This window comes from Echiichthys vipera (genome assembly GCF_963691815.1).
Source record: "Echiichthys vipera genome assembly, chromosome: 17".
In the NCBI taxonomy this organism is placed as follows: Eukaryota; Metazoa; Chordata; class Actinopteri; order Perciformes; family Trachinidae; genus Echiichthys; species Echiichthys vipera.
In genome coordinates this window covers 18,919,672-18,944,443 of record NC_139842.1, presented here as the reverse complement: position 1 = coordinate 18,944,443, position 24,772 = coordinate 18,919,672, and the positions used below count along the sequence as shown (strand labels likewise).

General features: G+C 42.0%; 1 protein-coding gene across 1 annotated transcript in view; it reads right to left on the bottom strand.

Moving 5' to 3' along the window:
- Window positions 1-1,897, bottom strand: part of cacnb1 (calcium channel, voltage-dependent, beta 1 subunit) — a 30,274-nt gene extending 28,377 nt beyond the window's left edge. The window contains exon 1 of the mRNA XM_083931022.1: window positions 1,651-1,897. Coding sequence (XP_083787148.1) covers window positions 1,651-1,686 — 36 coding nt within the window. The 5' untranslated portion in view covers window positions 1,687-1,897. The remainder of the gene's footprint in view (window positions 1-1,650) is intronic.
- Window positions 1,898-24,772: the final 22,875 nt, after the last annotated feature.

The following is a 24,772-nucleotide window of genomic DNA, read 5'->3' as shown; positions in this document are numbered from 1 at the left end:
TTCTCAATGCATCAGTCATTTAATTTAATTTAATTTAGTTAACACAAGCAGCTGTACAACAATGTTGCCTGAATAAAAAATCGAATTATAAAAATGTATCTTATCAAAGAGTAAGAATCTGGCGAAGTATGAATGAAAACTTTATATTTTTCCACGCTGGACTTGTTTATGTGGTTATGATTTTTAAGCAATAATTGAAAAAAAATGAAGTGGTTCCAGCTTCTTAAATGTGAGTTTTTGTTGTTTTTTTTGTCTTCCACAATAAAAAGCATCAAATACAAGAAATTTAAAGACGTCACTTTGGGGTCGGGGAAGTGTAATGGGTGATTTTTGAGACATTTTATAGACAATAATACATATCTGTATAAGTGAAAGGTGAATATAGTGTGAATAGCTTATAGATATTTATATTTTTGTGTTGTTTTCATTTTTTATTTATCACTCTCTTCTTCTTTTTAGACACTTGAGCCGCTGTAACAAGTGCATTTCCCCAATGAGGGATCAATAAAGCTCATCTTATCCTATCTTAACAATCAAAAAACAAGATGCAGCTCTAATATAATATCTAATATCTTATATGAAGGGATGATCAAGCCAGAAAACAGTGTTCAGTTCATGTTTTGATTCAGAAACTCACTTTGTTAAGCTACAACAGCATTTTATAAAACAATAATGTGATATTTCTTCACTATGGTGTGTTTACATTTTGAACCACCATGTCTTTTACAAGTGCCTTCATCAAGGGTTATTTGTAAAAACACACTTTAATCAACAGTTTTTGATAAAGGATTAATAGTTAAATTTATCAAACAAAAAACTTTTTTCTGTTTTATATCATTATTATCACATATCTTTGGCTTTTCAGCTGTTAGGTGAGATTATAACTTTAATATCGCTATTATTTTCTCCACCCTTTTTACTTTAATTATGTTTAAAGCAACTATACAGAGTTACAATCCAAACTGTGTTGTACAATGACAATAAATATATTCTATTTTATTTCTATTTCTAAACACCAGGCCAATTGGAGACGTTACCCTGGAATCTGGTAATTTGCCAATGATGGATATTTTTAATTCTCACAACACAACAGTCCCAAAACAACTCCCAGATCAATAATTAAAAACAATTGCAGCCCTAATCAATGCGGTTCGACAGAAAATAAAACCTGAATTAGCCCGAAATGCAATAATTGCAAAGAATAATGGAAATCCAACAGCAATTAAAATTGAAAAGCAACAAATCCAAGAACAATAAGGAGCTTCAGCCCAGGCCTGTGTTTGGACAGGGGGGCACAGCAGTGAAAAGAAGCCCCCTCTGAAATGGCCACGGTGCCGGGGCAGGCAGTGCACATAGCAGCAGAGGCAACCGGTGGGGCTGGAAGTCTAATTAAAAACCCCAGCGCCTTCCCAGCAGCTGTGGCCCGGCCCAAAATGGAATCACACTCAGAAGAGCAAAGAAAGCCGCAGACCAGGAGGTAAGAGCGCTATCAGGACACGGACGGCCGACTTAATAGTCTCCTGTCATATCTCAAAGACCAAAAGTGTCTGCTGAACTTTGAAAACTCAGTCCACACACTCACAGATTAAAAAAAAAAAACGGCTCCCAGTTCAATCAAGACGCAGCCAAACGCCAAAAAGCTTATCTTACCATGACGGGCCTTTGAATCCTCTCAGTCCGCTCCATACCTCGTTTGCCACGCTCGCCACACCACGGCAAAGCAAGGGGGCAACGCCAGAGTCCAAAGAGTTATGTGTGCGTGCGCGTGTGTGTGTGTGTGTGTGTGTGTGAGAGACAGAGATAGGGGTAACTAGTGTGAGTATCTGTCTGTTAGCTTGACAAGTGCAGAAGTGTACATGTGTGTGTGTTTGTGAGTGTATGTGTGTGTGATAGGAGAGAGAGCCAGAAAAGAGTGCCGTATGTGTGAAACTAGGAGAGCGCTCTCTTAACCTCCAACCCCACACACACACACTCACACACACACACACACACACACACCCTCACACACACACACACACACACACACACACGCCCACCTCCACAACCCAGAGGAACGTGAACCTTGTGTAGAGGAAGGGAGCCGGAGATGGCCGGGGGGTCGGGTTGCAGGACTTGTGCTACATTTGCAAACTGGGGAAATATATTTAGCCCATGGCTGGGCAGAAACAGGGACATGAACGCACCGAGACCCAGAAGGAGGCTTGGTATGCAGCCGTCAGCCATTCAATGCCCTGACTGACGTGGGAGAGGGCTGGGGCAGTGCCCAGGGAAACCCCCCTCCCCCCTTTCTCTCTCTTTTGCTTCATTCCTCTAAACCGGATCTCATTCTTCCTAGTTGTTGTAGTTTTTTCTCTCTCTCTCTCTCTCTCTCTCTCTCTCTCTCTCTCTCTCTCTCTCTCTCTCTCTCTCTCTCTCTCTCTCTCTCTCTCTCTCTCTCTCTCTCTCTCTCTCTCTCTCTCTGTCAGTCCAGGGAAAGGGCATCAGAGGAGGGAGCAGGGCTGGCGTTTACACTCGATCTATTTAGATTTATATTTTTAAAAAGTCTGATTCTGTTAGAGATGATTAATTTACATCAGATACCATTGTTTCATAAAGTGCTTCTCAGTATTTGCTTACTTTATTCTATATTCAACAAGTTTTATTAGTAAATTACTCACAAAAGCCTAAAACGAGACGACTATAAAAGCATCTCCACAGCTGGGATCTGTAGCATGTAGTGCTAAACCTTACGTTAAATAACGCAAAAAGAGTCATTAATCTGCCAAATAAATGTATACTTAAGATATCTTCAAACAGTTTGACTCCTACAGCCACAAACATTTCACTTGCACTACACCAACATGCTCTCCTAACTGATGCCCTCATCCTCATATTAATTATGATTAGCCTGAGGTGTAAAAAACAATATTTTAGAGGTTTTAAAGATTATACTGGTGCAGCAATAAGTCTGGGATAAAGTCACCACTATAAACAGCTTTCAACGGGTTTTTTGAAAGCTCTGAGCAATAAAACACACACATTTTCTTAATAGCGTCCATGTTTTTTCTGCATTACGTCTTAAAGCTCAATGACGGGACACACCGAAGTCAGAAGAATGATTTCTCAACCATCCAAGGAGCAGATAAGGAAGAACTCTCCCTGTGTGCACATGAAAGGCTAAACACATTTCCTGGTCTTAAAACCGATGACCAAAGACTCATTTTCTTTGGCAAAGGACTGTAACATCTATAATTTTCAGGCCTTCTGTACATGTGTGCAAAACAGTTGAGTCATGACGCATACGGGGCAGAAACTGGAGGTCTGTTTACTAATTCATCTGCACTGTTTGTATTGTGATATCTGCAGACAGCTGGCTAGCTAGCGTTAGCCAGCCTGCAGGGACAGACTGGAATAAAGCACAATCCACACACTGTTCACTTCCACGGCTGCACCGCTCATACGTGATATCTCATCTGGGACACGTAAAAAACAGCTAAAAAGGAGGGAGGTCTACGAGCAGATAGGTGTGGTTGGAGGTGGTGGTGTTGGAGGGCCGGTGCTTCCACTAGAGGGCGACCTCTGACACAAAGAAAGGGGCTTCTTCACGTCCACACACCTGACTGCCTCCTCCTCCTGCCTAGTATTAGTAGCTGATGACACACACAGTCAGCTGGGGAAGGTGAATAACTGTTAAACCGAGAACAGAGGGACTAGTTGGCTCCTTGTGTACCCAGACACAGCGGCAACTGGGATTCATGTGTCAGGACTGACAGGAGGACTGCTCGTCTCTCCAGCGTCTAAACCCTGCGGACCCCTCACATACGGTAGCCGAGACGAGACACAATCTTGTCTACGGAGCAAAGAGGGGAAGGGAGGTTTCTAGGTATTCTGGCGATAGGAATAAGCCAATGTTTGATGGGTAAAAAAAGGTTAAAAGGTTTACATAAGAATAAACCTTGTGAAGCACACCACTTAGTTTCAATTCTATGTGTTTAACTCGGCTGTTTATGGCATTTTAAGTCTTTAGTGAAAGGTAACAACATGCAACAAAGGATCTCCAGACCAATTTGAATAAGGGGCTTCGCTCACAAACGCAATTTTTCAGCACTGCTTTCTTGCAGATTGCAAACGGTGGCAGCTGTTTCCTGTTTCACCAATTATTTCCACTTGCAATTTGAGGTTACATTTGCAAGGACTAACCTTGCACTACGTAAATTAATTATTTTCCACCTTTATGCTGCATTCACATGGTGTCGCTACGATCGGAAAAAATAGTTCAGAGAAGCTGTCTAATAATGAAAATGTGATTTTTAATTTTTTGTTTTTCAAGGTTCTTTGATTCTAATTTTTAGATCTGGCTTTGTCCAACTTTTCACCCCAGAGTCAAACAACATCATTTACGTTGCCGTCGTCTTTAAAACACTTTGCATGCACACAAGTAAATGCACCAACACACATGCAGCGTTGTCACCTGCAGTTTTAGGTCCGAATGCAACAGGACTATTTAAATAAAACCTGGTGCAGCAAATATAAAAAGAGTTATATATTTTGTGGTGCATGTTTCGCTGTTTCCTGTCCCTTTTTCATATGTTAAAAAGACCTGGCAACTGCAACTGTTGAGCCCTGAGTGTTGCGTCTTGGAATATAAAACATGGGCATCTAGGAGCCCAAAACTGGTACACTTCCTCTTTAATTCGAGATAACGTGTTTTAGTCTTTATGAGTCCAGTCTGCAGTTTCTGCCTCATCTTCAGACCTTCTGAGGGGCCGTCCTTTGTGGTCCTCGATTAAGCCGCTGAGCTGGGACACAGCTGTTATGTGTTCATCACGACAGCCCCTCTGATTTGATTTTATGTCATAATGCTACAGTGGTGTGTTTGAGCATGTGTGTTTTTATGGTTATTGATAAAACACACAACAGATTCAATTTCTAAGTGAATGATGATGATTTTTTTTCACCACATACCCCTGGAACAACAGCGTACATGCATGTTACCTAATGTCCACAGCGACAGCAGCAGACAGGCTCTGGCTGAAGACGGATTGTGTGTTTGTTGAACTCGCCATCGCCACACTGCACAAACATGTAGGCTGCACCCACACACACACACACACAAACCCATCTAAACATCCTCTCCTTCGTCTCTCCATCCCACTGTGCCTGCACACTAAGGGAGATTCAGTGGCCCGGTTGCCATGGAAACCAGGCTGAGTGTACCAGCCAGCTCTACCGTTGGCTGATTGTGGCACTCGTGTATTTGTGTGTGTGTGTGTGTGTGTGTGTGTGTGTGTGTGTGTGTGTGTGTGTGTGTGTGTGTGTGTGTGTGTGTGTGTGTGTGTGTGTGTGTGTGTGTGTGTGTGTGTGTGTGTGTGTGTGTGTGTGTGTGTGTGTGTGTGTGTTTGTGTGTGGTGAGAGAATCTGCACTTGCGTAGGTGTGTGTGAGACTGTAAAGCCTATACAGGGCTGTGCTTTGAGTTGTTCAAGGGAAGACTAAAAAAAGGCTTTATGTATATAAATCTATAGGGCTTCTTTTTCATTGATTAAAGCCAGTTTTAAAAAAATCTTAAAATGAATTCAGAAACACTCATAGATACTTAAAGGTTCTGTGCAAATTTCAGGAAACCCTTATTATTAGGGACACCGTTTGTAAACTGCAGTCAGCATCCTGTTGCCTGCACACTCCATGGCAGCGAGCCAGTACCGGCCAAAACAGTGAGACATCATGTTGGTGTAATGCTGTAAAATGAATTACAATCATATTTACAAAAACACTGATCACGCCATCAGCCAGCGCCACAAATCAACCGAGAGCCAGCTTAGGTTTTAGTGAGCCAACATTAGCAAAATGCAAGCTTACGTTAGCCAGCTAGCTGTAACTTGGCCAAGCTGCATGGATCTGGCGTTGCTTGTTCCGTAACATTAGCCCCCAAGGTCATTTGCAAGTGGTTAGCCACCCAGATCAGCCTGGGAGTTTGGATGAAGAAGCTGATGTTATCCACCCGCATTTTGCTACGTCCGCTAGCTAGCAATTCCTATGTTGGACTATAAGACCCCTTTTTACAGAAAGGGTCCTATGATCCCCGATCTGGTATTTTTTCCACAATCAGTGCCAAATTCTCCAGCAAATAGGCCTATGTAGACCCTAACACGACTCCCTAACCCTGCCCCTTTCCCTAACCCTCATCGTAACCTCTGTCCCTAAAAAAATGCTGAATTAAATCTGCATAGGCTTATGCGACCAGGGAACATAGGACCCGGGGAACATAGGGATGAACCCCAATTCGGCCACATTAGCAAGCAAGCTAACATTAGCAGCTAAAACCACAATATATTTCAAGTCAGTGTTTCTCTAGGATTTTTATCAGCAGTTAGCGGACTCCATTTAGCTGTCACTGTTGGCTGTGGGTGAGCAGAAGGAACTGCGCAAAACACATCCTCTGCAAAATCCATCCCAACACCTTTTCATAGAAGTCAGTCGACAGTTTGTGAATTTTTGAGTTACGTAACAACCCGTTCGCTCATTGACAATAAAAAAAAACGATAAATACATTTGTAGCATTTCAACTGATTAAAATCCTTCCACTGCGAGTCTTAAAGAGAGTACTGTTGCGCAACAATAGACACATGGGAAGCATTAAATCATCCTTACTACAGGTAATGAGTTCCTCATACAGTTATGAGTCGTGTCTGACCTGCAGGTCCCAGCGCACATGGTCGTTCAGCAGAGCAGAGTCGCAGAGTTAATGAAGGACCAGGCAGTGGGAAGGGTGGCGTGTGTAGGCGAGGATGCAGCTAACCTTTAGAAACCACAGGAGAGTTCAGCTCCCTGTGTTCACAAACAGCGATGAGATTTTCTTTTTCTTTTTTTTTCAATAGCAACCCAGTACTCAAAGAGGTAAATGTCATTCAGCACAGGGCAAACCATTTCCTCTCACAAATGTAGAGTTCAGACGATTCATTTAGCTGCCGCACAGCGTGGCTTTGAGAAATGTCATGTCCAGACAGGATTACGACACGTGTGATGCTTTAACCTCGCCTCCTAAACTCCCCCAAGGAGAGGAAGTGCGTCTGTCTGACAAAGACTGGCTTCTTCGCCCATTCTTAGCCGGGAAATGATGCTGGACGACTGACAGGTGTTACTCATCTGCATCTTCATCCAGGGTGGAGCTGCAGGATTCACACTCTTTTTTAGTGCTCATTTTCCAGCACTTTTCCAGGACATTTTCAGTGATTATCTAGCTATCATGACACAGGGGATCGAGACATGCACTAATATGTTCCTCTAATTTAAAGTCTAATTTAAAAGACATGCTGTCTGTGGCTATAACCTATCTATGAAATCATTTCTTAAATGCAGAAATGATAGCAAAAAGTATCTGGCACCTCCCTTAAATTAAAAAAATAATAATAATTTGATGCACACCGTTTGACCGCGGTGCATTCTGATGCAGAAAATGCTGGATCGGGTGTTAGATGCACTGCTCCAATACCATGTAATTTAGCCTTGAAAAAACTTTTTTAAAGTTGTTTCGCTTGGAAAAAAATGACTGCCTTCCCGGAAATCGAATATTCTTTGTCGCTCTAAAACAGCAGCATACATGTTGTGCAAGTTTTCACAACACAACATAACTGTTCAAAATGCTCTCGTCCATAAACAAACGCCACCATTTGAACGTAAATATCCTGAACATAACTTCGCTCTTTCAGATGACAATGCTTCCTGTTTTGGGGAGCTCTGATTGTTTAGAATGGACTAGTAGCTCATTCTCAGCTAAAGGACAATTGGAGAATGTTGAAGTCATTTTCTAGGCATTTTACTTTTCCTCTCATTTTCCGTGTCTTTTTTTTAGTACTGGTCAACTTTTCTCCATGTTATCCAGGATGCATGGAAACCCAGAGTCAGGGTGAGAGGTGAATCCAACACCTGGGGAATCATAATTAGCATCCGAGCCTCGGAAGAATCTCTGCTGATGTCTCTCAGCGCCAACTCTGTGACAGTAAAGCGGTGTAGCTGCAGTCACACGAGATGTTATCATGGTCATTTCCGTGTGTGAGAGACAGCGCAGTTTGTGGGCTGCCTGTGACAAACACACAGGTGAAGAGGGAAATAAACACATTTCAAGAAAGGAAAATACGGACAAGAAAATAAAAGGTTTCACGGTGAAAAATCGGCAAAGAACAAAGATTGAAAACTAACAGTGGGGCAAATAAATCCCCTCAACTCTACAGTAAGATGCTCTTGTTGTATTAAAAAGGTAAGAGAAAATTTCTTTTTTAAAGATTGTACTTGTTCCTTCAGCCTCCCATGTGCATTCTTCAGACTTTTGCATTACACCTTTTAATTATAATTAAATTATAAACCTCATAACCATTTAATAATCGGTATATTTGCTCTTGGAAGTGAGCTTGGTCATGTCACATTTATTGCATATATTCTTTATTTTCTCAACCAGAAATTCTTGCAGCAGTCGACCAGGCAAGTACTACTATCCCCATCCTTCACCTGCCCACTTTCATTTTTTTAACACTTTTGTGGTGGAGAAAGAAATCAGAAACAGATGAACATCGTCATTGTTTGTTTTCCTTTTTTCTGGTCCTTTAACGAGGTATAATCATTTATCATTCGTCTTTTTCCCGGTGCAAATGACATCGAAAAAGCGTGCGGTTTGGTCAGGAAAAATCTCAACAAATAAACTATAAATCAAACATACTTTTCCAAGCACAGTGTGTTACGGAAGCAAAGACGTGCAACATTGCTATTACCTTGCACAGCGGCTGGTTTATCACGATAACAAGAGATCATGCGAGAATCTTTTTCACGTCACAGGAAAATCCAACTTGTCGGGTGTCTTGCATTTCAGCAAGAAGGCTGCCGACCAATCAGCGCCCTGTGAGGAGCTACTGGCAGTTGAGAGGGGAGTGGGGGGTGACGACGGCACGAGAGGCGACCGCTCATTTAAAACAACAATGGCGGTTCCTTAAGAGGTTAGCTTAGATGCTGCAGTGGCATCAGTTTTATCAGAGCTGGAGAGTTTTTCTTCATTGAGAGAAGAGAACGAGGTCCGAGTTTTGTTGACAGATGGTTATTCCAGTCACCTGCCAGTTATGTCTTAAAAGCACCTGCCTGTTTCCAATCAGTTTCCAATGACGCCCTCTCAGACGGTTCTGTGTAACAAACCATCTGACGAGTCACGTTACTGTTATTATGCCAGAGTTACAGAAGTCTCATGGCTCAGACCTGCTGTCCTTTTGTCTGTCATTTTACTTTTTCGCAAGAAACGAACTGCCTGCCCAAAAACCTGCAGCATTTGATATAATTCAGTTGCAACAGACGGTGACGTCAGCCAGAAGAACTAAACTGTTTCGGAAAGGCAGCGGGGCCGTCCCTGCAGCAGGTCTGTGGTGGACACAAACACACTGAACCTGGGACAGAAGTTGACCGAAAGTTCGCAGATGTGTGTTCTCGCTGATCATGACAGGTTGTTTGTGGGTTTTGTCAGGCAGCTGCTGTCCCGACTTCCCGATGCTGAATCCCGATGGACTGTATTGGCTGACTTTCACCCCTGCTGTCAGCCCTACTAATAATGCAAATTATGCAGGAATTGTTGCTCAAATTCTTCAGAAAACAAACAAAAAACTGTTCGGAGGCTTATAATGGAATTGTTTTGAAATGATAAAGTATAGACTTAGATTAATGTGATTTAACAGTTTAAAAAAAATACAATTTCAGGACACTTTTGGGGAAACGTTTCACGTATGATGGTCATCATATATTGTAAATAGCTTTGAGAAAATAATGGGTTGATGATTTTTGGTGTGGTGGTTAGCACTATCGCCTCACAGCAAGAGGGTTCCTAGTTCAAATCCCGGCTGGGGCCCTTCTGTGAGGAGTTTGCGTGTTTTCCTCGTGTCTGCGTGGGTTTTCTCAGGGTTCTCCGGTTTCCTCCCACAATCCAAAGACATGCACGTGTTAATTGATGACTCTAAGTTGCCCGTAGGTGTGAGTGTGAATGGTTGTTCGTCTCTATGTGCCCTGTGATAGACTGGCGTCCTGTCCAGGGTGTACCCCGCCTCACGCCTGATGTCAGCTGAGATCAGCTCCAGCCCCCCGCGACCCCGACAGGGACAAGGGGTTGAAGATGAATGGATGATTATTTCTATTCTGGTCTAAAAAAATTCACACATTCACAAGTGCCAAAGGTGACATCTTCAAAATGCTTTTTTTCTCTTCCAAAACTCAAATATATTATCATTATATATTGTTTTTTTAAATGATATAAAATAGAGAAAAGCAGCGACTACTCACATTTTGAGAAGATGTAAACATCACTCAAATGATTTGTCAAAAGGTTATAAACGTTGGATTTGAGAGTAAAATAAAACATCAAAAGTAAAAATTAACTACTTTCTATATGGAGCCGTTTAATCCCCAGCATTAAGAGACCTCACTGTGACTCCATTAAACTTTCATGAGCTTCTTCATTAAATAAAGTGAGACCTGGATTAACGGTCTGGAGAAAGGATTAAGTGTGAAATGTTACCTGTCGAACAAAGCTGTTCGAGGTGGTGTCAGAGGAGGTGCTTCCATCCGAGCGCTTAAATCGGCTCTTCCTCTTGCCGTACTTTCCCTGAAAGTGGAGAGGTTTGGAGGGCAGGGGAGGGGAGAGGAGGATTTGGAAAGAACAGAAAACAGAAAAAAAAGTTTAATTGTGTTGCTCCATAATAACTTATCTTGACATATCTCGTAGGAAAACCTTGTTTCCGGGGGAGCATGACAGCAGTTAACATTTGGCATAGCATTTGTAAAAGCTTCTGAATGTGATCAGGCAGTCAGATAGAGCCAGAGATAAAGCAGCACAAGTCCCAGACGGCAGAGAGAGAGAGAGAGAGAGAGAGAGAGAGAGTCGACCGGAGTGAATGCGTCCACGAACAGCCTTCATTACTTGTCATTTTTCATGTTCTGATGCAAACTGGGACCTTGTAATCTGATTGGCGGACCCCTTGGCAAATGGCCTTTCCGGGTTGGGCAGAGGCCACGCATTGCATTATGAGCCCCCCCTGCCCACATCGCCATGGTTACACAATGCCAACTAATCACATTTGCTGGAGGCTCATCAGGAGAGATTGGCTGTGTTGTTCTTTCAGTGTGAAAAAGAAAAATGAACTGGCTGAAGATAATGTTTTAGAAATAACACGCAGGACATGTACTGTACATGTTACTGCATTGACAACAACACATTAAAAGTTCCCATATCATGAACATTTTTAGGTTCTAGAAACTGTTTTAATGTTCAAAGAAAACACATTATATTCCTTATACTGTCTGTCTTAATATACCTGTATTCACCCTCTGTCTGAAACACTCATTTAGCGCCTGTCTCTTTAAGACCCCTCCTGAAAAAGCCCAGTCTGCTTTGATTGGTCTGCATCTGCGCTCTCTGCAATGTCATTGCAGCCGGGGCACGGCTGTATCAGCACTGTAGCAGCACTTTCTACCTATAATTAATATCCAGCTGTTAAGATGTGTCGTAACGTCCTTTCAAAATATGATTTCCGGGTCCAAGCCGGTCAAAACCTCGTATTTCTACAACGCTGCACTGCCGTGTTCCCCGTTGTTTGAACAGATCTGAGTTTTTAAAAACAACTTTATTGTTATTTTACCTGTTTCTTATCAATTTAAAAGATGTCTGACTGACCAAAGAGGTGATCGTAATTGTTCACACGTTCGGCCGTTGTTGTCTGTTTTGTTTCAAGGGAGAGTTTGGATCCGGATATCGTATTTTGAAAGGGTGTTGCGTCAGACTTAACAGCCGGATAGTTGTGACATCGTAACCGAACAGAAGTCCTGACGGCTCGTTTAAAGACACAGTTTCTGAATACGGGCTGTTTATTTCTCTGTGGATTGAGCGTTTTGATACTTTTACAGCACCCCCTATCTGCCTTATAATAAAAAAAAGACATGGAAATCTCACCTTTTACGACCTTCAACAATTCTATGACTCCTATCTCACGTGTGTGACTATGCTTTGTGATAAACTTAACGTAGGGGGGTATAGCTCAGTGGTAGAGCATTTGACTGCAGATCAAGAGGTCCCCGGTTCAAATCCGGATGCCCCCTTCTTTTCTGTCACATCTCATGCTTCAGTAGAAGAAGCTATAAACAACAATGACCTAAACACGTTAATGTACTGAAAACTGTGTGTGAAAGAGGCTTTCACTTGGATCCCTGTAAATGGCTAACCTTTCAGGCACCGCTTGTGATTTTCACTATCTACACATGCAGCCACACTCAGCAACTGTCCAACAGTAGTTATGCTAGCAATGTTGCTGCTTGCATTCACTACAAAACCACACCGGCATTTTCCTTGGAACGTTACTGGAGGTGAAAATAGTGCGGTAAAGATTTGAGCCCATACAGAAAATGCCCCTGCACATTCAGGGAAAGACTGCATTTGTGAAAGGGGCGTAACAATTATTTTCATCATTGATTTTTGATAAATGGATTGATTGTTTAGTCAATGAGATGCTAGAAAATAGTGAGAATAAGTCATTTCAGTTAACAGACCACAGTTTGACGTCTTCAAATCGCTTGTATTCTGGCTGTGTGAAGACAACATTATATATTGATACACTGGGAGGTTTTGGCATATTTTGGTAACTGAAAAGAGTGATTTTGTAGAGAAACATGGTAGTAAGTCTTGAAAAACATCTGTATCCAAAGTCATAAACAAACAAATACCTTTTCACACAGAGATACCGCAACAGCGCCGCAGTGAATGAACGCCATCGCGCCGGCATTGTTCATTCACACAGAACGCAAAGAGCCAAACGAGGCGTCGGCGTCTGGTGTGTGGGAGAGCAGATCCGGAACATTTATCAAGCCACAATTCAACAACTTCATACATTATACTAGCATATCTGTCAGTAGAGAGAAGGACAGATGGACTGGAGGGAGAGAAAAGAGACGGAGAAAGAAACGGTGGACTATTGTACACAATGTTTCTGTAAGTTATTAATAACTTAGGCTAGTCGGAACGCTGCTTTGTCAATATTTGACCTGCTTCCCCATTCACACAGATGTCAGAGTGTAGTAAAGACGCCCCGCGACGAACAGGCAGTTTGAGAGGACATGGAGAGAAATCAATGTCTGTCTGTAAGGTAAGAAATAAACTCTAGCTGGAAAGCTTTGGCAAACATTATTTGTCTGAACCGTTTGGTGTCTGTCTTTATCCGTAACTGTTCACACACATCTCTAATCTGCACACAGATCCCGTACACCTCTGCAAACACTGAATATTACCGAGCAGCTGCTTCAAACCTGTCCACGCGTCTGCAAATGACTGTTCTTGGATCAGCCGGAGAGATCCAGTGACAGGCTAACAACCCACCCGGAGCGATCCCCTCCTCGACTCACTATTTTGTTGTGACTATCACATGATGTACGAAAAAAGGGCAGGACGAGGCCCCGGAGATGACTGACGCCGTCCTGCCTGCCTTTAAACACTGTTACACCAGCTCTAACGTAAAAACTCAGTGTGGGGCGAGAGGTTTCCAGTGTGTTAACAGATAAATAAATCTGTTATACACTCCTCTACAAAAAATGGAGCTCAGGAGTTTGGATTGATTTTAAACGGCTTGTAGTGCGGAGATAATATATTCAGCCCCTGAGTGCCACGTTTGATTTACTGATATGATGAACACACAACAGGATGTTCCGCAGAAAAACTGTGATAAACCCAACAACTATTACTGCGTTGTAAAACCTCTGCAAAGTCACTGCTGTTTTTTTATGAGCAGAACTTGAGGAGATGATACATGAAAAAAGATATTAAATTCGAAGTATTTTGTGTCACTGTGCATTAAAAAAGAAAGATTGTGATGATAAAAAGGAAGAAAGAAGTCGTACTTTTGCCAATATTTTTGGTTTAAATTAATTTTTCAACCACATATATCAGAATATACTTTGATGCCTGATCACAGGCTTTTTTTTTTCTTCTTTTTTTTTAAAACCTTGATTCTGCATGAATTATGGTCATATTACAACACAAATATTAGACAGTTTGAGGAGAGCATGTTTTTAAAGATTACCTTGGAACAGCAGAAGGGCATGGAGTTGAATATTGGTGGTTTAATATTTATTAAACCCTTTAAGTCGCAGCCTTTTTTATTGCAAAAGTCCCAATTGTTGTTACTAACTCTCCAGTGCAGCTCAAAATTACCATTACTCAGACTGATGGACGCCACAAATAAGCTTCAGATCAACTTAATTTATATTTCTGCACAAAACGAGAACTCTGGATTTTGTCCCTCACTTGTTTGTCATTGAAAACATATTAGGAAGGGATCTTTTAATGGCCTGTAAGAGCAGGGGGGATGATTACAGAAAGCAAAATGAGTTGCAATGTTTCCATGGGCACCTGGCTGTTGTTTAACGGCATACTTGGACAAAATGTAGCCAAACTGTAAAGATTACATCCACACCTGGCTGAGATTTGACCACATGTGCATTAACTTGTGTCTCACCTTGCAAAAACAGAAACTCTACTTTTTGAGACAACTCAACGAAAAACAACAGTCAGGCAGGTTTTTCTGGTCCAACTTGACACAGCCAAAATCCTGAGCATCCTGCCACTATCAATCACTGTCTGGTATAGAAACACACCTCAGCACACAATAAAGAAAATGGACAGAATTATCACCAGAGCATCAATCATTATAGGCTGAAAACTCCCCACACTGAACTCCACATTGACCCTCTCCACCCAGATTACCGTGTCTTGCAGCGTTCCCCCTCCAGCAGACGGTAAAGGTCAGTGGGAGGCAGGACAGAATGCCTTAACCGGAGCTTCTTCCAATCAATCAGCTATGTTTTTGTGCACTTATGTCCTTATGCTCGCACTGTTGTTTTATGTGTTGTACTGTCTCCGCCATTTGTCATGCACGAACTTGAACTTAAGGCGCTTTCACACCTGATAGTTAGTTTCTAGTCCACTTCCCTTGTAAACACCAAATGCGTAAATGAATGCCAAAAACATGGCACTGAAGAGGCACAGGGAGTGTGCAGCCTTGCCAACTTTTTTGTGAGTGATAGAGGTGAAAGACACGGATCTTTTAATCATGGTTTATGTAATTTTATATTGTAATAATAGCATATATCATAATGTACATGTAGGTGATATGGCGATATGTAGATTTTTTCCCCCGGCTGGTCTGGTTTGCTGTCACATCTATTCATTTGATCTGGGCTGAATCACTTGATGACGTGCTAAAGTGAACCAAAATTGACCTGCATTTTGGCTCAATAAAGGTTTGGGCGGGCACAGTAACGTTGGTCGAAAAATAAGCAGTGCTTTCTGCAGTTAATGCTGACCCAGGTCCGAGCAAGTTCTCACCACAAACGAACCACAGCCGAGTTTGTTTGGATGCGGACCGAGACCACCTCTTCTACCAGGTCTCTGTTCGCTTATGTGGTCCACTTCTGGTGTGCACCGGAGTATGATCACTGCATTCCCTCCTGCTCATACGCACCGTTGAAAATGAGGAAATGCATTCAACTTCGATTCAACCAAACTAAATAAGGCTGGTGTGAAAGCGCCCTTAAACAAGTTCTTAGACCCAGTCCACATGTACCTTGGAGACAAGGTTTTTGCCTCCTTCATCTTGTCGCTTAATCATTCAAAGAAGATTGAGAAGATCGTATCACCAATCATAAGCTTAAAAAAAGCCAGAAGTATACCTGGCTGCAATGTCACATCGATCTAACTGCCGTCTTGTAGGCTACGAGACAAAATACTTCTTTACTCGAAGACACGTGAGATAACTTCCTGGATTAATGTTCTTACTTTAAGCCAAACTCTGATCTTTATTTCATCTAACCAAGCAGTTTCTGTACCTAAACCTAACCACGTATTTCTGTGCCTAAACCTGACCGCTTCAAGGGCGCGTCATGTCGTAGGTGTGTCCTGAAGCCTCTGTTCCTCAATACGGTGGAAGAGTAACCGTACATTTATGTGTTAACATGTCAAACAAAGTCTGTTAGCCTGTTAGCTAGTAGAACCAGCACTTTTTCTGCCACGTCCGCCATTGCACGAAATGCGGCCTCATTTGCGACGCCTCACGTTTCTAAAAATATTCACTAAGGAAGGAGTTTTCTAAAAGATCGATTTTCAGCGACCGAAAATGCAACAAAAGGCCCAAACGCATAGGAAAGACCTTATTCAACATATTAATTGGGAAGATCTGACAACTGGTGCAACACGATAAAACAAACAGGTTGTAAAATAAAACCACAGTTCCGCTTCACAGTCCAAACCAACTTCCTTATAAGTGAAAACAATGGTGAACACACCTCAGTTACAAAACCGTTATCAACTGCGGTGTAAAAAAAATGAAGGATGTGGAGCTCAAAGTTGAAAGAAGGAGCTCTACAAAACCTGAGTGTTGACAAAGGACAGTTTAAGTCATTGTTTTTTTTATGTTCACCTCAGTTTCCATTGGCAGATACAGTAAGTAGATAACATAACTACACTGTGGATGTTTGCCCTGCTGGAGACATTGCTGTGCCATCAGGTATCTCCGCAATTGATCTGGCAAGTAAGATGTTCTAGTAGCAGATGATGTACCATAGTTAAAATACTAAAACAAGAGCTATGTTGTTAAAAAAGATGCAGTTTGGTAGTGATGGTGGCAGAGGCGAACTTAGGCACTGCTGTGACATTAAACACAATGTGTGTGTGTGTGTGCAGGTGGTGTGTGTGTGTTTAAAGGGGTCTCTACGATCGGAGCCATGATGGGGCAAGTTCCTGTCAGCAAAAGGGCAGAGAAATGCCAGAGGAAGTCGGGCGGGGAGGCTTCCTGTTGGTAAACATCCTCCCAGATTAACTGTTTAATTAAAAAAGGGTGTTGTGTGTGTGTGAGGAGCAAAGGGCCTTTAAACTGGGAGGGAAAGGGAGAATGAGTGCACGCTATCACACAAACGTGCTCACAGAGATCCTCACTGATCTGTAATCGACGGCGGTCAACATCTTTAATCTAAGCGACCCTCAGGCGCCAAATTCAGATCGGTTTCTGGGGGCCCGCGGTTCATTTCTTCTAGAGAGCTCGAACCGTTGCCTTCAGGATATTAGGAATGCGGTTCCTGCTTGTCTCTCCACAGCAGAAGTTATAAATACATACACCAGCATGACCCGCCGCATGATCTTTCTATCTAATTGATCAGAGGTGACACACACACACACACACACACACACACACTACATTCCCCGCTGCCTCCTGGCACCAGGAGGAGGTCCATCTGCTTCTCACCACAGCCTCGCAGCAAGATAAAGATCTTCTAAAAACAGACAGGACGAGGTGAGATGGTGCGAGCAGGATGGAGATAGTGGGACATTTGCAGAAGGAAATCTGGAGAGATGAGGGGGGGGGGGGTGAGAAGGAGCGGAGAGGAGTGCGAGTAAAAGGAGAGAGCAGGACTTGGCATGGTTTGAAGCGTCGGTTGTCTGTGGCGAGGTGTTTTTTTTCTCCTTTCTCCAGAGAGACAATGACTGGGCTCGACGTGGGCGTGTTGTTCTAGATATTCTCATCATTTTATTTATTTTTTTCCTCCGTTTAAACTGTTGTGACTAAACATGCCCTCAACATAACAGCCACAGCTGCCTATTTGTAGCTGTAAAAAAAAGAAGAAGAAAAACACTGAAAGTTGAAGGGATGAAATTGTAAATTAAGGAGGAGAAAAAGTTGAATTTTTAAGGGTGGAGGAGCATATCTCCTACTGGATTAAAAAATAAATCAAAAACAGGATCTGATATCTCCATACAAAACGAAACATTTTACAATTACTGTTCATGTCAGGTATGAAAACTTAAGCAGAATAAATGAATCTCTCCTCCAGCTGAGCAGAACAACATAAAGTGCATTAATTAAGGATTAATTAAACAAAAGGCGTGGTTTTCTCAAGGACCCAATGAGAGCACAGCAATAAAAACAAGCGTTACATCATATCCTCGCATATGGAGACTTATTAAAAAACCAGCACAACTACAGACGAATGATTAATAATTATACAATTTTAAAAAAGCATTAAAAAAATACCCACATTCCTCTTAAAAATAAGTGCAGCAGCATTTTCGGCTCCGACCTAATTGCTGAACAACCTGTTAATCTCCAGGAGTGAAAACAGCTTCAGCGGCATCGAAATGCAATAAATCAAATGAAATAATCGCGCTGTCTCTTTTAATAGCCTGTCCTGATATCTGATGCGTCTCCTCCCCGTCTTTCTTACCTGTGTGTGCGGATGGTGGTCGAACATGTCCATTTGGATCTCCTGGGTTGAGGTCGAAGGCGTCCTGGACATACTACTTTTCTGTACCATTGATTTAACTTTTTTTTTTTTAAATCTATTTTTCAGTTTCGTGTGTTTATGATGGTGTGGACAGACTCATCATCTTCTTTTGTCTTTTCTTTTCTTTTCTTCTTCTTCTTCTTCCACCACAGCAGGGAGGGTGAAGCCGCTGATGTGTCTTAGCTGGCTGGTAAAATAATGGCAACAGCTGCCTCCCTCCAGCCTATAGCGTTACACACTGGCGCACCAGGCTTTTACGCTCCAGTCAAGGCGGCGGAGTGACGCACCGTCGCGTCCAGATGGTGCTTTCAAAATAAAACACTCTCACGAGCTAGATACTTTATTGTCACTGCGCAAGAGCAGTGGTGGGAGGTGCTTACTTAAGTAAAAGTAGTAATACCACACTGTAGAAATACTCTAAATCCTGCATTCAAAATGTAACCTAAAGTGTAATTCTGGCGTAAAATCATCCCATGGTCTTTTTCGGAATTTAATTACATCAAATAAGCCATTGAGACCGTTTTTTTCGTGTATGAACTATTAATGGAGAAATCCGGGAGCTCCGTGGCGAACACTGATTAGCTCGGGGCAGTAAGGTGAAGGCATTCACATGGCTTTTTTTAACCACTATTGCTGCTCCAAATAACAGCAAACCTCTGCAGTGGCATGAGAAGAGTCCCTACACAGAAAACGAAGCACCAACAACGTAGTTAGAGAACCCGGAGTGTTTTGAAAGACTTACCTGCTGGCCCCGGTACCAGCTCCTCTCATAGTAAAGTCCATTCAAGTCGGATTTCTCCTTTAATAGCTCATACACAAAAAAAAACCTGTCTCAATCGCTTATTTGATGTATGTAAGAGCCACTGGATGATTTGCGCCGGAATTACACTTCAAGTAAAAGTACAATAGTATCAGCATCAAAATGTACTTAAAGTCCAACAAGTAAAAATACCCATTATGCAGAATGGCATGTTTCAGAATATTATATTATTATATTAGAATTATTGATAGAATAATTAACTATCACTTTAATGTTGCATCTGATAAAGGTTGAGTTAACTTTGAGCTGACTTTATATGCTGCTGTGTTGCTCAATTTATAACAATATGTTATTTAAATTGTTGATAATATTTTGTATTAATAATCTGAATCTGTAAAGTAGAAAAACAAACAAAAAACAAGCAAACCTTTTGACCATTTGTCCTATATTGATTCATCTATTTAATTTCACCTTTATTGGAGTCCAGCTGTGTTTAATTAATGATTGGACTTGATTAGGAAAGGCACACACCTGTCTATATAACACCTTACAGCTCACAGCGCACGGCAGAGCAAATGAGAACCACGAAGAGCTCAGAGACAGAATTGTGGCACAGTGGCCTCCATAATCCTTAAAATGGAAGAGGTTCGGGACGACCCAAACCCTTCCTAGAGCTGGTGAGAGAGGTAAGAACAACCCAAAGACCACTGTGGCTGAGCCCCAGAGATGCAGTGGGGAGATTGGAGAAAGTTCTTCAAAGTCAACCATCACTGCAGCCCTCCGCCTTCAAACACACATGCTTTAATTTTGAAGGCGGATTCCTCTCTCTTCCGGGGTGTTTCCGTCTTCCTCTGTGTGTCTTGACGTCGTTTCTGGCTCCTGTGCGCGCTCCACAGACTCCAGCTGGGAGTCGAGGTCCACGCCCCGCCGAACAGACCCCACCTTCACTTATCGATTGATGGGAGAACAACGGAGCAGCCGCGGTGGTGATGGATGCTGTGGATGGAGACAGACCTGCTGCTTCAGTCCCTTTGGTGAATTGTTTCAGGGGGCGCCAGATTTGCTGTGGTGGATAAAGGCAGCAACAATTACCGTTACCTTCTGGGATTATATTAAAGTCCTCCCCTACAGAGGTTTTAAAGAAGAAGAAGGTTTTCCCACATAAAGTTTTAAAAAAGTTGACTGATTCTTCGTATTTGCTCAGTTAAAATGAGCCAATAAGCCAATGAGCCAATGAGCGTCATTGGTCGGGACTAAAGATGCACCGATCCATTTTTTCTGATCCAATCCGATATTGCATCAGCCGATATCAGATCCGATACTACTGTTGAATGAATGCACCGTAGACCTTGCCATGTGAGTGAAGGCATCAGGCGTGACATAAACATTTAGCCTTGGTAAAAAAGGTAATAAATGAACATATATATAAATGTACTTAATATATATATTTTCAATAAAGTGTACATTAGCAGCAAAATAAATAACACTTCCATGTAAAGTGAACTGCAAACAGATATTTGAAAATGTAATATAAAACCTTAACCGGTGTTGCAAACATAGAATTGAAGTGACTAGATCGCTGTAACTGTGATCTCAGTCGGGACTAACACCTTTGTCGAGCTGTGTGTCTCCATCACACTGGCCAATCACAGCCAAGTTAGTAAAACGTGCTGACGTCATAGGCTGTTCTCCACCATAGCCTACTCCGTCGCTACCACATGGTCGCTACTGTTAGGGCTGTAAAACAGTGGATAACTTGTTTTGAGCGTCTCAACCTCTGCAAAATGACTCAGTTCACTATCAGAATCAAGACCCCACCACAGCGACTTCCTGGTTGAGCCAATAAGGAAGTGCCAAAAACTGCAGTTCTCAGAGTGTCCACTAGGGGCATGTTTCATAAAAGAGCAGTTTCTCATTGAGCCCCATGTTAAACAGGCCGTTTTCACAGCATCATTAAACCTGTTTAAGGCCTGGTACAAAAAAACATTCTAGTCTGTATGTTTAGCTCATATCTCCATGACAACACTGAGGGGGGTGAATTTTTTTGAATCAGGCTAGTTTTTATTTCATTAGAGGTTAAAATTTATGAATAATTAGGGGCGTTGCCTCTTGAGTGACAGCTAGCCGCTGGCCCTCACTTCTCCTCAGAGGTAAACGTCAGCCAACTGGACGTATCTCCCTCCCCCCCAACGACACATACATGCCCTTTTTAGGTAAGAGGAAAAGAGGCGGAGTCAAAGTCTGTCAAGCTGAGAGAATGGACCCCCGACAGAGAGGCTACGTCCACTTTTTATACAGTCTATCATCAGAATCAGATCGAATAGGACTGATAAAATTTAGTAAAGACCAGAAAAGTCACATAATTGAATTATTTTACTCTTATAGCATTGAGCTAAATTGGAAGAATTGCGTGCTTGGAGCGGGAGTCTCTTGTGATTGGTTAGGAAAAATCAAACCCCCCCCCCCCCCCCCCATGGAAATCAGTTGTACTTTAAATTTCTATCAGGTTTTTTGTCTTTTCCAGGAAACTGCCTACCTCAGCTTTAAGTAAAAGTTGTAAAGGCACGTTTAAAAATCAAAAATACTAGATGAAAAAGTCCTGCATCCAAAATGATCAAATAGAGGGCAGCAAAACATTGATTTAATGTTGCTTTTTGGTTTTAAGATGAGTCATGATCTGTGACACAAAAACAGAGTGAGTATAAATGTATATAGTATAGAACAAAAAAGTCACCTTTAAATTGTTGTTTAGACAATAATGATGCTGGTGTCAGTGGGGGATGAAGACAACTATTGAAACAAGTCTGTGAAAAAAACATTATACAGCAGCACAGATGATATATTTAGATGCTATATTATATCTTATTTTATTTTATATTTTATTTTATTTTATATTTTATTTGTTGTAGATATGTCTCTATCTTGCCTCCTTTTATATTTTATATTTACCTTTTATATTGTATATTTTTTGGTGGTTTCTGGAGCCTTGCAACGGAATTTCGTTTGTATACATGGAAATGTGTGTGAATGACAATAAAGTTTGTCTAAGTCTAAGTCTAAGTCATATTTATTAAATAAACATGAATAAATAAGAAATCACCCTGAGAGCACAGTCATCTCCTTGTCTGTTACAGTCTGCGGCAAACTCCATCTGTGACGTTTTGATCAGAGCTGATGGCTTCGGATTGAACGCCCACAGGATCATCCCCTGTGGCTGTGGCTCATGCTTCCGGTGAGGTGGTTACCTCAGTCGAAGGAAGCCCTGATGGTTATCCTCTTTACAGGAAAAGAAAAACCCAGAGCAACAGAAGCATGGTGTACTTTCAAAATGATAAAGATTTAGAGTCACTGTGACTCTCCTGCAGCATCTGGTCGACATTTCCCTCCGAGAAAAAACATCTTGTGCAGCGGGAGGACACAGAGTTTTCAATTTGTCCTTTTTTTCCCCTCGTCTTCTGTGCCGTTGCTACTGAGTGGATGGACAGTCATCTTTGGCATTTAGATGATGGTCGTCTTCACAGCTTCTTGCAGCGATGTCAACAATAGAATATGAATTAGAGCAAAGGAATACAAAAGTTCAACCCTATAGAATAAACATGCAACATTGTCATTTTTCTGTCTCTTTCTGGGACGTTAAAAGTGTCACCATCATGTTGCATTACAGTGTAATCCTGGCTCATAATCATCCCACGGTCTTTTTCGGCACTTACATACATCAAATAAGCCATTGAGACAGTTTTTTTTCCATGTAACAACTATAAACAGAGAAATCTGGGAGAGTCGCTAACAGCCGGACGTGGCTAACACTGATTAGCAACCCTCTGCAGTAGCATGAGAAGAGTCCCTACACATAAAACGAAGCACCAACAACGTAGTTAGAGAACCAGGAGTTTATTAAAAGAGTGTTTTGTGGCCCCTGTCCCAGCTCCTCTCATAGTAAAGTCCATTCAAGTGGATTACCAAAGTCAATCCAAAAGGAAGGAGCCCATTGACGCTTTGTTTTCTGTGTAGGGACTCTTCTCATGCTGCTGCAGAGGTTTGCTGTTAATTTGATAATCAATTGTAAGATGACTTCCAAATTGAAATAATTGGTTTTGGGTGTTATACCCTGACTGTGCTAATCAGCTGTTGCATTGCAAATAAGCAACATTAAAAATCTGTTGAGGAGCGACACTGTTTTTCTGCCTGCACAGCTACAACTCAGCAAGGATGTGATGCTGCTTGTATCTAAGGTGACACTAAAGTTTCTCCAACGTATTGAACTTGTTTCTATGCGTGTTCAGCAGTACCCTGATTATGAGTCGCACGTATAAACATCCCAGTTTGGAGAAACCTGGGTGTGCTGAGTGTTCAAATAGAAACTAGGATGCTATAGAGAGAGAGAGTATAAAAAAGGTGCTCTTTGGGGCATAGGGCATATCATGAGACCCAAAAGACGCAGAGGTTAGACTCATTCTTAGCCCCTTAACAACAATTATTTGTCTATTTGGGCGGCAGTAGCTCAGTCCATAGGTGACTCGGCCGGGAACCGGACGGTCGCTGGTTTGAGTCCTTGTGTGGACCATGAATGGAGGTGCCAGTTCATCTCCTGGGCACTGCTGAGGTGCTGTTGAGAGAGGCACCGAACATAGATCCTGTTTGTGCATGTGTGTGTATTTGGGGCCTGTGTGTGTGTAACATGTATAGTAACAGAGTGAAAAAATTGAATTGCCCCTTGCAGGATTAATAAAGTAATTCTTCTTCTTCTTCTATCAGAGGCTATGGCCGGCTCACGAGATGATCTAAGGAACTATTGGTACCAAACCATGTCAAGCTAGATTGTCGTGAAGTGGGTTAACAACGCACCAAAGGCGAGGAGAAAAACCTAGCATGGCCATATTTACAGGTGTAGGTTGACCTTTCCTCATGCTGTTTTGGCAATTACCATGCAGTTTTTCTCATGCACTACAAATGTTATGTTATTTACGCCTATTCTTACATGGTGTTTTTGAGTATTTCTGCATACTGAGCTCCCTAAACAGTCTTGGATTTGCATCAGTCGGGTCTGACTGGAGAGTTGAGTCTCTTGTGGATTCGATGAGCCCAACTGTGTTTATGTGCGAGGATGTTAGTCCCCATAGTAGCCATTTCATAGTAGCGGGAACATTTTTTAAACTCGACTGCACTGTATAAAATGAGCTGTTGTGACCTCTACGATAATGAAAAACCTCATACACCATGTAAACATAATATCAAAAAGAAAACAGGACAAAGAAACAAACAAATAAAACAGGATGTGAATGTGCGTGTAAATATATTCAAAGTGAGGTCGTTTTGTTGATTCATAATGGATTCATTGATTGTTCCCAAACCACAGAGGTGCGAAATCAAAGTATACTATGTAATAAAAGTGCAGTTTATCCCCATGCACAATAGTTCATTTACTGCATGGATGGCACATTCTTGTGCAGAGGAGAGAAGTGTTTGTTGAAACGGTGGTAGGAGGTGATGCAGTACTTTGGGTTATACTTTGCCCGGAGAGGATGCTTCTATTTGGGAAGCTATTTCTGGGTTACCTGAGGTGAAGAAGTCACACAAGTGCTCCTCGTGCACCCACACAGCGAGCATGCGGCGTTGCTGTGGTGACGGGCCGCTGCTGGAGAGCCAAGGATGCAACAGTGGTAACCTTAATATGTAGCCGTATCAAATGATAA